This window comes from Spermophilus citellus (assembly GCF_964194105.1).
Source record: "Spermophilus citellus genome assembly, chromosome: 19".
Taxonomy (NCBI): domain Eukaryota; kingdom Metazoa; phylum Chordata; class Mammalia; order Rodentia; family Sciuridae; genus Spermophilus; species Spermophilus citellus.
Window position 1 is genome coordinate 15,267,406 of NC_138201.1, and position 13,698 is coordinate 15,281,103.

General features: G+C 43.9%; 1 protein-coding gene across 1 annotated transcript; it reads left to right on the top strand.

Moving 5' to 3' along the window:
• Window positions 1-199: 199 nt before the first annotated feature.
• Window positions 200-11,509, top strand: ARPC4 (actin related protein 2/3 complex subunit 4; the record flags this gene model as incomplete). Its single annotated transcript, XM_081276193.1, is given in 7 exon segments — window positions 200-244; window positions 246-317; window positions 3,568-3,686; window positions 4,995-5,106; window positions 7,561-7,656; window positions 8,822-8,992; window positions 11,156-11,509. Coding segments are annotated over 7 exon segments (633 nt in total). The 3' UTR covers window positions 11,174-11,509.
• Window positions 11,510-13,698: the final 2,189 nt, after the last annotated feature.

Sequence of the window (13,698 nt, forward strand, 5' to 3'; positions counted from 1 at the left end):
TATTGTATGATAGGGGGAAGGCTACGGGAAAAGGTGGCCCAAGAGTCGAAAGCATGAGGGAAAGATGCATGGGTAGAGGGAAATTTTTGATTAGTGATTTGGAGCTTCAGGACTTTAAAGATACCATGATAGTCCCAGCGTGAAAATTTCATGAAGATCCAAACGTTCCTAGACTGTCCTGCCCTGTTCTGAAAATAAGATGGTGCCGCCCGGAAGTCCGGGCGGGGACTGCGGCTGCGCTGCTCACGAAAGGGCAGTCGTCGCGGGGCCGGCCACTTCCGCACTTCCGCTTTCCGGCCCAGCCAGCGCCCGCGATGGTGAGAGAGCCGGGCCCCGCGCCAGGGACCCCCTCAATTCTGTCTTAAGGCTACGGGTTTAGGGGAGATGCTACTTCACCGCGGTGACCTGGGGCCGAGGGGTGTCAGAGAGTGTGGGGGCACGATGAGGGTTGGAAAAAGGGTGGGGCGCGGGCCAAAGTGAGGAAGGGGCAAGCAGGGGAACTGGCTGATAAGAAGCAGGCCTTGCGGCTTCCTGGTTGGGCATGCAAGGCAGGTATAGAATATTCCTGAAGCATGGAGGAAGCCGGAAGCGGGGTATCTAGGCTTGTGGTAGTGCCTGAAGGCCCGCAGTAGGCCCAATAGCCTTGTCTTGAGGCCGCTGAAGTATGTATTAGGGCCACTTCCTTGCCTAGACTAGAGCTTCAGTGAATACACCCCCTCGTCCTCTCTTTCCTTCTTGACTCCACTGTTTTACCGAGTCAGGTGCCCACTTTTCCTTGATCTCCGGTGGGTACCTCCAACCTTGTTTCTATCCCAGTGGAAGGTCACTCTTTCTGTTGCCTCCATTCACAGGTCATCCTATTCAGAGCTAAACTGTGTTGACTTTATGTAAAGTCGTACTGTCCATCCCTCCCTTCCTAGGAATCTTTCCCTTCCATATATGTGATAGTTCCAGGGAGTTATGGCTGTGGCTCACCACCTCTCCCTCTTATCACTTTTCTTGCCTGCAGGCTTTGGTGACCTGTGTTCTGGTGACTCCTCAGTCTGCATTCCCAGCTGTCATTCAAGGATCACCTAGTTGTTTTGAAATTAGACCACTAGTTCAAAAGCCAGTCTAAACCGCCTATTCCTCCTGTGCTACTTTTCATACCTCGCTGAGAAATATGGTTTATTTTTGCGGTTCAATAGATAAAATTCAGGGCCTCATTCATGCTAGACAAGCTCTCTGACACTGAACTACCTCTCCATGCCTGTGTGTGTGAGTGTGTGAGAGAGAGAGAGAGAAGGGAATGTCCTTGGAAAGGAATCTGGGGTGCTCTACCACATTCTCAGCGCTTTTTTATTTTATTTTATTTTATTTTATTTTGCATTAGGGTCTGGCTAAGTCACCCAGGCCACTTGGAATCTTCCTATCTCAGCTGCTGTAGTAGCAGGGATTACAGGCATGCACCATATCTGGCTTGATTTTTAAAAAAAATTCAAGTTTGGGACATTTCATCATACTATCTTATTTTATCCATAAAAGTAAGGCATCACAGGGTTGGCCACCTAAATTTTACCTTTATATTTATTATCTATAAATGTTGACAGGCATGTAACCATTGCTACAAAGTACAGAATATTTTCATCACCTCACAACATTTTTTCCAGTCCCTTTGTAATCCTCTTTTTCCCCAACCCCAAATACCACTGATTTTTTTTTTTTGCCCTTATAGTTTTGTTTGCTTTTTCCATATTGTCTTATATATGGAATTCTTTCATGTACTAGCTTTTTTTTTATTATTATTATTATTATTATTTTACATGATGCAGGGGATTAAACCAGGGCCTGGCACATGCTGGGCAACCACTACCAATGAACTATACCCCTGTTCTCTAATATATAGACTTTTAAGTATGGCTTTTCGCTCTAATACATTTGAGATCCATTCATGTTGTGTGTATCATAGTAGTTATTCCTTTATTGCTTAATAGCATTTTATTGTATGAGTGGACCATGTTTTTTTTTTTAATATCATTATCTTCTGCATCTAATGTCAGTTCTTGTGGTTCTCTGTCCTCTTTACTGTCCCTGTCCAGGTTCTCATAAGAACTTCTTGAATAACCCTCTCTGCTGTTTGTCTCACTTCCCTCTCCAGCCCATTCCCCAAAGAGCCACTGTGCAGCTGAAGTCATGTAACTTCCTCCTCAGAAAGCCCCAGTTTAAAAGAAAAGCTAACTTAGTAGCCTAGCGTATAAGATCCTCATGATTTTAGACCAGCCTTCTGTTGGCAGCTTCATCTATACAATCGAAAATGCTTCACATGTACAGAAACCTTATACTTGTTACTGCTAATGCCCTTTTTTTTTTTTTAAAGAGGGGGACAGAGAGAGAGAATTTTAATATTTATTTATTTATTTATTCTTAGTTCTCAGCGGATACTACATCTTTGTTTGTATGTGGTGCTGAGGATCGAACCCGGGCCGCACGCACGCCAGGCGAGCGCGCTACCGCTTGAGCCACATCCCTAGCCCCTAATGCCCTTTTTTATTCTATCCTTGTTATTTCATTTTTTTCTACAGAAAGTTGGTAAGACATTAAATGTGAGGTACTGAGCTAGCTAGGTCCAAGCTATGTAACTGAATGAGGTAGACATGGTTTACAGTCTAGTGTGAAAAAGAAATCACTTTACAGGGAGACATAAAAGATACGTCATGGTAAATTATAATAAATGCAAAGAAGGGGGAAGTCAAGAAAGATTTCTTTGAGGAAGGAAGAGGCCTTCCCTAATAAGCTGAGCTCTGAAGGATTGGAGCAGAAAGAGGAGGAAAGCCTCCAGATAGGTGTTCAACTTGTATAATGTCTTGAGGTGAGAAAAAACTTGACTAATGTAACTAACCAGTGTAGGTAGAAGCTGATTCCTCTACTGGGAATGTTTTTATTCTATTTTTTTTTCCTCATTGTAAACTCCTGATCCTATATCCAGTCAAAACCAGTTTTTTCTGTCAATATAGATTACTTATAATTCTGATTGTTTTGTACTTCGTCCTACATTAAACCACATGTCCTCCACCCAGTTGAGCTATTTGAGGGCAGAAATGATCTACACATCTTTGAATTCCCAGCTGGCTCACTGCCTGGCAAATGGTTGACTTCTGTGCTTACTGGCTTAATGTAGAGGTTAAGAACATTCACCTGGGTACCTCTGGATCAATTACTTGGCACCTTTTACATTTGGAGCTGGATGATTCTGTTGTATGTCACAGGATGTTCAGCATCACCTCTGTCCTAACCATAACCCTAATCCTGTCCATTTAATACCAGTTGTACCCAGACAGGTCATGACAATCCATATGTTTATTCTGAATGTCTCTTCTCAGGCAAAATTGCTTCCTGTTCAGAACCACTGCTCTACACTTAAGACTGAAAGGCATCTTGAAAGCCTAATGGGTTCTGTTCACTGTGACATCCCATAGCTGGATGCTCTCAGGCCAGCCTGGCTCCAGGAGAGCTGGAGTAGTGGACCAGTGGGGTGGGTGAGGCAGATTCTGATTCTCCCCAACTCTTGTTTTTTTTTTTTTTCTACAGACTGCCACTCTCCGCCCCTACCTGAGTGCCGTGCGGGCCACACTGCAGGCTGCCCTCTGCCTGGAGAACTTCTCTTCCCAGGTTGTGGAACGACACAACAAGCCAGAGGTGGAAGTTAGGTAGGAAAGGAAAACATCATCGGGGGCAAAGTATTAGTGCTATTTAGGCAGTGCCATGAACCTATGTCCTGGAATTGTCAGGATAGCTTCAGTTCACATAATTTGTCTTACTGCCAAGGTGAACAGTGATTCCTGATTTGGAGTGAAGAAAAGAGGGTCAGTGGGTTGGCGGGGCAAAACCCAGGGGAATATTTCTTTTGGAGCCAAGATTGCCTGAACAGGGCTGTTCATGAAGTAACTCCTGTGGCTTTATTGAATTCATTGGCAGTTTAAGCAGAGTTTAGATAATTTGGTTATCTGAGATGCCATCTCTATATGTCTCTGTTGTTGTTATTACTGCACATTGAACCCAGGGGTACTCTACCACTGAGCTACACCCCCAGGACCACCCCCTGACACCTTTTTTTTTTTTTTTAATGTTGAGACTGAGTCTCTTAAGTTGCTGAGGCTAGCCTCAAACTTGTGATCCTCCTGCCTCATCCTCCCAGGTTTCTGGGATTACTGATGTGCACCATCACACCCAGCTACTGTTATGCTTCTTAATATACATGGTTTCTACTAGACATTTAAAAATATTAACAGCTCACAGACTGCCACAGTTAACTACCCTAGAGATATCAGAGATCCCTAGAGATATCAGAGATTTGGAGGTGTTAAATTGGGACCTGAGCTTATAGGAGTCCCAATGGTACAAAAGTGAATCATTCTAGGTTAATAATTAAAGGACTTTAGGGCTGAAGATGTAGATTAGTGGAAGAGTATTTGCCTAACATGCATGATGCCTGGGCTCAACCCTCAACCATCTCCCCCCAAGAAGAAGAAATTAAAAGAGGCCAAACTGTGTTTATTCAGTTTTAGCCTGTCATTATTCTGGAACAGATGCTTTCCTCATCCCCTAAGTGGCATATTGGTTTGCCTATAATTATTAAAATCAGCTATCTTTGGCAAAGCTCTTAACATGTAGTAGGCACACTGTTTAGACATTTGAGCCTTTTTGATTTCTCCTAATCTTCACCTGTGAAATAAGAATCAGAGTCATTTTACAGATGAGGAAGTTAAAATTCCAATCCTGTGACATGTCTAAGGAACATAACAGGAAGCTGAATTTCAAAACCTTTTTGTCCTGACTCCAGGGCCTGTGCTATTTTTGCTGCAGAATATGCTCCCTGGCTTCGGTCTTGGAGCATTCTTGCTTGTTAATCTTCTATCGTTTGGATTCTATGGTCTCAGTGATGATAGGACCTGCTGTTAGGTCACCTTAACTCTTCTTTCTCTAATAATGAGGTCTCTGTGACTTTGTGTTTTCAGGAGTAGCAAAGAACTCCTATTACAGCCCGTTACCATCAGCAGAAATGAGAAAGAAAAGGTGCTGATTGAGGGCTCCATCAATTCTGTCCGGGTCAGCATCGCTGTGAAACAGGTGAGTCACCATGCAGGAGGCCCATAGTTAGGAGCTCTCTTCGAAGTAAAGGGTCCCCATTTAACAGACCAATGTGGCATATTTAGTTTAGGTTCTGCTTGCTTGAATGTACTCAGGAAATGGTTTGCCAAAGCAGGTCAGAAGACTAATATGAGCAGTTATGTCCAGTAGACCTTGCTCTGGATTAGAATGCAGCCAAGGTTGTAGGACAAGTTAGGGATCAGGTCACAGAACCACTCTTAAGGAATGAGGAATACATTTACTTAAGAAAAAAAAGCAATGCTGGTACCAATTTCATAGCCATACTGTCTGCCACTGCCACTTAGATTAAGAAATAAAGTACTGGGGCTGGGGTTGTGGCTCAGTGGTAGTGTGCTCACCTAGTATGCATGAGGCACTGGGTTCGATCCTCAGCACCACATAAAAATAAAGACAATAAAGTCCATCAACAACTTAAAAAGTACCAATTCTACTATGTTTCCTCAAACAGCATTTCACCAATATCTATACTTCCTGCTACCCCTACAGTGCTTGACATATTCATGTACGACCTAGATGGTTAATTTACTTAATAGATTTTGAATTTTTGACTTATTTCCTCTTTCTCAAATTGGAAAAGAAACTTTATGCCATAAATGGAAATACAGTATCACTTTCCACAATCTATTATAATTCTAAAAATAAACACAATAAAAACAATATTATTCAATTCAAACTAGGTACTATTGCCTACATAAAGCTCCAACATGAGGTCTGCTGTCTTTATTCAAAATGTAAGATCGCAAAGCCTGTGATCCCAGCTGCTAGGGAGACTGAGTCAGTAGGGTCACAAATTCAAAGGCAGCCTCAGCAACTTAGCAAGAACTTGTCTCAAAATAAAAAAGAAAACAAAAAAGGGCTGGGAATGTGGTTCAGTGGTTGAGTGTCCCTGGATTCAATCCCTGATAATAATAAAGGAGATCAGCTAGATATGGTGGTTGTAATCCCAGTGACTCAGGAGGCTAAGGCAAGAGGAGTTCAAGTTTGAGGCTAGCCTCAACAACATAGGGAGGGCTTCAGCAATTTAGTGAGACCCTGTCTCAAAATTAAAAAAATAAAATGGACTCAGGATGTAAACCAGTGCATGTGGCCCCTGGATTTAATCCCTAGTACAAAAAAAAAAAAATGAAATTGATCAAATAATGTTGAGTGCATGTATGTAACAACAAATTTCACTATTATGTATGATTAAAATGTACCACTAAAAAAATAAATAAATGGAAGATCATCGGGTATAGGGAGATATTAAGGGCATTCTAGCACCCAGCTATAGAATTCTTTAAGAAATATTGAAATAGTTCAAAAGGTGAAAACTTAGCCGGGCTCAGGGGTGCATACCTATAATCCCAGCAGCTCGGGAGGCTAAGGCAGGAGAATCACAAGTTCAAAGCCAGCCTCAGCAACAGCAAGTCACTAAAAGTTGTGAAACCCTATCTCTATAAATAAAATACAAAAAAGGACTGAGGATGTGACGTGACTCAGTGTTTAAGTGTCCCTGAGTTCAGTCCCCGGAACCCTACCACCACCCCCCAAAAAAGGTGAAAACTCTGTTGATTGATGTATAGTGACATTAAAACAAGAGACTACCTAAAGTTGTTTCAGTTACCCTGGGTGGTATGTGCCACATATTTCGAGAAGTAGTGTACTGTGAAACGAAAAAGAGAGATTTTTTTTTTTTTTTTTTAATAATGGCCTAGGCCTGTAATCCCAGCTACTCTAGAGGCCGAGACAGGAGGATTGCAAATTCAAGGCCAGCCCTAGCAGCTTAGCAAGACCTCAAAATAAACAAAAAGAGCTGATGAAGATGTAGCTTTAGTGGTGGAACATCTTTGTGTTCAATTCTCACTACTGGAAAAAGCAGAATGCAAGAAATTAACAGGAATCATCTAGGTAGTACAATTGAGGATCATTTTGCTGGGCATGGTGGCACATACCTGTAATCCCAGAGAGCTGGGAGTCTGAGACAGGAGGATCACAAGATTGAGGCCAACCCAAGAAACTTAGCGAGACCCTAAGTAACTTAGTGGGACCCTATCTCAAAAAGGGCTGGGGATGTGGCTCAATGGTAAAATGCCCCTGGGTTCAATCCCCAGTCCAAAAAAAAGGCAGCTTTGAATGGAGATGTGGACTGTGAAAGAGCTGATAAGAGGTTTGCCAGAATTCCCCCCTGGAATGGATTAGGATGCTGTTACAGTAATGCTTCATTAGGATAGAGGGGCCCTTAAGTAGATCCTCCTTTCAGTTGGCATCTGTGTCCCCACCATTCACAGTTCTGTCAGTGATTGACCCCAGTACCAAATCCCACTGTCTCCCATGGGCCTGAGGGCAATTGGGTCCAAATACCAAGCTACTAGTTGTTTTTGGCCTCCCCGTGTCAGCTTTAGAGAACCATCTTTTTTCCTTTGCTCTCACCAGGCTGATGAGATTGAGAAGATTTTATGCCACAAGTTCATGCGCTTTATGATGATGAGAGCAGAGAACTTCTTTATCCTTCGAAGGAAGCCAGTGGAGGTAAGACCTTATATATCTATGTCTCTAACTCCTGAGATTCTGTGCCCGAGTGGCCTATAATTGTCTGTTGAGCCAGGATTGCTACTTCTTAGGTGTTTTTTTGTTTTGTTTTGTTTTGTTTTTGTGTGTGTGTGTGTGTGTGTGTGTGTGGTGCTGGCTATTGAACCCAGGGCTTCATGAACACAAGGCAAGCACTGGGCTACAGTCCCAGCCTGCTACTTCTGCAGGTATAGGATACCCCCTGACTGAGGTGAGAGTCAGCCTTCATCTCAGCTGGAGTAGTAGCAGACAAGATTAAAATCTTAGGGTCTATACATCACTCATTACCAGAGTCTACAATATAACAGCAGAAAGAGCACAATGAATTAGAAATCCTTCTAAACGGGTTGGGGATATAGCTTAGTTGATAGAATGCTTGCCTCGCATGCACAAGGCCCTGGGTTCAAACCCTAGCACCACAAAAAGAAAGAAAAAGAAATCATTTTAAACTCTGCCACCAATTTAAATCTTAGTTTTTCAAAGCCACAGTTAACATTGGGTCAGTTGTGGTCTGACTTTGTACTTGACTCCTTTACACAGACTCCCTACCAGGTTAACTTAAAATATCCCTATCAGCTGCAAGGCAGAGCATGGGCAGAACAGGCAGATGTGTTGATTAGACACACCAGATGTGTCCGCCAAGTTTTTCCTCATCTTGAGCCAAATTCTCTCTCCTGGTCTTAGAGCTAACTTCAGTGGCCACATAGAGTAAATAAAATTGCTCTTCATTACACACCCTCTTGTAGTAAAAGACATTCTTACCTGCCAAGTCTCACCCCTCTTCCATGTTATTTATTCTCTGGAATAAAGTCTTCTTTATTGTTTGATTGGATTATTCTGAAGCAAGATTACAAGTCCATTCTCCCTTAACTTATTTTGAATGCAGGGCTTTTTGTGCCACAGATAGTTTTCCAGAGGCATCTGATATATACAAAATTCTCTTCTGGGTTCAGTTGTTTGGATCCACAGGATGTGGACTCCTAACTGACAGGGCCAGTTATCTTGGGAGAAGATCACAGCCAGCTGGAAGCATGTGGGTAAGTAGAGTAGAAAACCTGGCCAGTTGAGTGTCCCCTGGGGCTAATTCTCTCCTGTTTCTTCTCTTCCTCCTCCCTGCCTTCCCTAGGGCTATGACATCAGTTTTCTGATCACCAACTTCCACACAGAACAGATGTACAAACACAAGTTGGTGGACTTTGTGATCCACTTCATGGAGGAGATAGACAAGGAGATCAGTGAGATGAAGCTGTCAGTCAATGCCCGTGCACGTATAGTGGCTGAGGAGTTTCTCAAAAATGTAAGTAGGGGGCCTTCCTGCTTTCCTGCCTGAGGTGGAAGGAGCCATGGGTTGTGTGGAGTTAACACCTGGTGGGAAAGAGGTGCCAAATTTCCACATCTTAAAATGTCCACAAAATTCTTAACCTATTCTAGTTCAGCCCCAAGTGAGGCTAGGGAAGTGCATGTGCCAAGTTTCCAGAAACATAACAGTTAATCGTCGTGTAATTCCATTTCTCAAACAGAATTAAATATCTTTCTTTAGTGTCTGTTTCTGAGGCTTCAGGTCCTGATTTCCTCAGCCTGTTTCCCATCACTTTGATGGCTTAAGGCCTCTGGATCCCTCGGAAATTGTTTGTGCCTTTCTAACAGAAAGGACTGCAGTTCTGAAGAGGAGGTAGTGTTTACATTGAGAAACTGATGACATAGTTGTTCTTGTTTAGATATTCAGGACAAGCCTTCTTAGGCATTTTTTCCCCTTTCTTCCAAACAGTCTTTGGTTTGTTGATATGTTCTACTCAAAGTTGACTGTGATCCCCAGATGGTAGGTTTAGTGTTTACTCCTCCCAGTTCATACAGATCACCCAGAAGGAGCTCAGATTTCTAAAAATGGAAATTTAACATACTTCCCCTGGGATTTAATCATACTGAGGGTGGCCCAGTGCACAAAGTCACTGTACCATGTGTGCAAGGGAGTAGTCCAGCTGCCTACCAGTCAGACCTCCTGGGTGTCAGTCTATTTCCTTTGCCTACTCAGCTATGTCACTGAGCCTCTCAACTAAGCCTGAGTTTCCTCAGTTGTGAAATGAGGATGCTATTAATATTTACCTTTCAGAGTGGTTGAACTTTAAATGAGATCACGTATGTCAAATGTAACACCTGATACCTAGTAAGCTTATGCCCAGGGCACTAGGAGGCCTCTAGATTCAACTAGCATGTTCACAATTCCTACTTAATATTCAAAACAGAAGTCTAATACTCCCATGCGTTTGACATGTGAAAAATGTGGTGTGTTTTTTCTCCTATTTAAAAAACACAAAATTCTGCTAGCCACAGTGGCCCATGCCTATAATCCCAGTGGGTTGGGAGGATGAGACAGGAGGATTGCGAGTTCAAAGCCAGCCTCAGCAATGGCAAGGCGTTAAGCAACTCAGTGAGACCCTGACTCTAAATAAAATATAAAATAGAGATAGGGTTGTGTCTCAGTGGCCAAGTATCCCTGGGTTCAATTTCTGGTACTTAAAAAAAATGGCCAGAAAACCCAATCTTTTGAGTTAAGTGTTACTGTGTGATTTTGCGGTGTGGAGGCACTGGGGATTGAACTTAGTGGTGCTTTCCGTTGAGTCATATCCCTAGCCCTTTTTATTATTTTGAGACAGGTGTTCACTAAGTTGCTGAGGCTGACCTTGAACTTGTGATCCTCCTGCCTCAACCTCCCAAGTTGTTAGGATTACAGTAATGTATGCCACTGCGCCCAGCAGGTGTTACCATAATTATAGATGAATAAACTGAATAAACTGCTAAAGGTTCCAGAGCCAGGAAGTGGAGGAACTAGATGTGGAATTGGGTTTTCTGATGTAAAGATCTAAGACAGTACCTCAGTACCTGGTGGGGTTACAAATTCAGGTACATACACAGGTCAGGCAGCAGCACATGTGATCGAGGTGGGCTGAGTGGCGACCTGGTGAGCTTGGGCCTCATTTGAGGAACATTGCCACCATGTAGCTCCAGCCTGTTGTACTTTTCGAAAGAATTCCAAATCTAGATTTATATGACATCTTCCATGTTATCAAGGTTGACAGCTAATTCATAGTCTTTTAAGCACCACATGGGCTAATCTTTGGGTTATGCTCGGTCATCAGCCATTGATTCACAGCCTCTGGCTTATTAAGTATTGTTCTTGGCACCATGGGGGATACTTGAGGGCAGAAAATTTTCTAAGGCCTGTGCTGGTTGGAGGATCACCCAAAGCTGTATCCCTCTCACCTTGGCCTGCAGAGTTCCCATGTCTTTTTGTTTTTTTTATTTTATCTTTGGTATTGGGCATTGAACCCAGGAGTTTTTAACCACTTGAGCTACATCCCCAGCCCTTTTTATTTTCTGTTTTGAGACAGAGTCTTGTTAAGTTGCTTAGGGCCTCTAAGTTGCTGAGGCTGGCCCTGAACTCGTGATTCTTCTTCCTCAGACTCCTGAGTTGCTGTGATTACTGGAGTGCGCCCTGCACCCAGCTCTGAGTCCCCATGTCTAAAGAAAGCACCTTCAGTTTATATGTAAGACACTGACAGAGCTTTATGGCAGCATCCATAGCAACAGTCTAGGGGAACTGTGGAGAAGCCCTCGATACTTATCTAGTGCTAGATTTAGGGTCAGTGCCCCCACGGGTCTCTGCTGAAGATTGGCTGAGTTAAGAGTGTGCTCAAAGGATGTTCTGGGACCCAGCCCCACCCTTCAGAACTCTGTGTACAGTGGCAGCTCTCAGATCAACCCACCATCCTGGAGCAGGCCCACCCGGATACAATAATAACCACCATTCACTGCCTCTTGGTTCTCTTGACAGTTTTAAACCATCTGGCTGGATCTCGCGGCCTACCCCCTCAGCCTCTCCCTGTGTCTCTGCGAAAGCATCCTGGAGTCACTCCCCAGAGCGGCAACGGCAACAGCGGCAGCAGAAGCGGGGAGCTGGGTCGGGTGGGCACTAGATGCGGGAGGGGGGTGGTGTGCTTGCTAGCTGGGCAAGAAAGCAGCAGTGGACCTGCCCCAAGTCCACACGTGCCTGGTCAGGCTGGCTTCTGATGTTCAGTCCCCTGGGCTGGGACAGATTTTTTTTAACGTCTTGAAACTTAAACTTTGTGCTTGTAGGAGACTGTAACCTTTTTGTCTTTTTTTTTTAAAACAAACAACCTCCACCTCCAGTGGCTGTGACTGGTCCCAGTGATTGTACCTTATTGGTCGCTGTGGGTCTGGGCGGGCCTGGAGCCAGAAGGCGACTACTTTTTCTCCCCTGTGCTACCCCAGGTGGGGAGAGAGGGAGGTTTTAGACTCCAGTTTCTCTCCATTGCTCTCTTAATCCCAAGCCTCCTTGGGCCCAGTAGAAGTGGTGGGAACCCTCTATGAGCTTCTTGAGCTCTGCCTGAAGATGGCCTCCCAGCATTCAGTGGGGACAAGGGCTGAATCCATGAGTACCAGCCATACCTAGGAGCTGGAGCCCAAAAGCCAGGCAACTTCTGGCTGCATGGGGCCGCTTGGTGCCCTTCCAGCTGAGAGGGGCCATTGTCATGCTTTGTCTCAGTGCAGTGCCTGTGCTAGAGGTGTGGAGAGGTTAAGTCCTCCTCCAGAGCTCCCCCTGGGCCCTCTCCGCCTGCTCTGGCTCCTCTGCTCCCACACGCTCGGTTTCTTTTCTGATTCTAGTGGATCCTCCCACCCCTGATTAAAGTCTCTTCTTGCCCTTTTGGGGCTGCATGAGGTCTGAACTCTGTGTGTATATGTGAAGGGAAGGGAGGTGGTGCTATTTTTATTTCCTGAGACCAAGCAGCTGGTGCTTGGGCCTGGAGCTCCCCATCAGTCTTATAGATTGATCCTACCATTATCCCTGCCAAAGACTCCAACCCAGTGACCATTGCAGTCCAAGTACCATGTGTTTCTGAAAATGTTCTGTCTATTCAGTGTTGGTGCTTTTCACATGATTTCATGTGGGCTAAAAGATAACCTCAGAGAAACATCCGTCCTATTTTTGGATAAGAAAACTGAGGTTCAGTGAGATGAAATAGCTTGCTGCAAGTCTCCAGACCATGAGCAAGAAGTTTAGACTTCTGCCTGGGCTAAAGCGGTAGTTATTTCTTTTGGTACCAGGGGTGCTTAAGTACTGAGCCATATCCTTACCCCTTTTCATGATTTATTTTGAGACGGGGTTTTTTTAAGTTGCTCAGGGCCTTGCTCAGTTGCTGAAGTTGGCCTCATATTTGTGATCCATCTCTCTCAGCCTCCTGAGTCTCTGGTATTACAGGCATGCACCATTGTGCCTGGCTTCACCTTTATCTATTTAAATTACTACAGTTAAGTGAAGTTTATAATCTGGTTCCTCAGTTTCACTGATGTCATGTTAAGTATTCAGTAGCTACAGTGACTAGTAACTACCATATCAGCACATATATTTCCATTGTCAAAAAAAGTTATATTGGATAATGCTAGACCTTTTTTAGTGATAACTTGAAGTAAACAGAACTGATTTATGTTTGAGTTCTGATTCTTGTTGCTGGATTTGGACAAGATGTGTATATTCTATGCCTCGGTTTCTTTTTTAAACTGGGGATTGAACTCAGGGGTATTTTTACCACTGAGCTACATTTCCAGCTCTTCCTTTTTTTCGGACAGGATCTTCCTAAATTGCCCAGGTTGGTCTAGACCTTCCGATCCTCCTGCTTCAGCCCCCCAGGTAGCTGAGATTACAGGCATGTGCCACCATGCCTGGGTCAGTTTCTTGATCTCTGACATGGAGACTATGAAAGTGAACTGACACAATCTCTGCCACACAGGCACTGAATGAACCACTAGTTGTTTGTTCAGTATCTGAGTTGTCTGATAAACTCCAACATGCTAGGCTTGGGGATATCCCTGCTTTGAGAAGACTTGGGAGTCCAGTAAAAGAGCTAGGCATGTAAATAAATATATTGAAATGTTTCATATGTATTGTTGGAAGTCTGGGGACTGGGAGGGGACCATATGTATAGG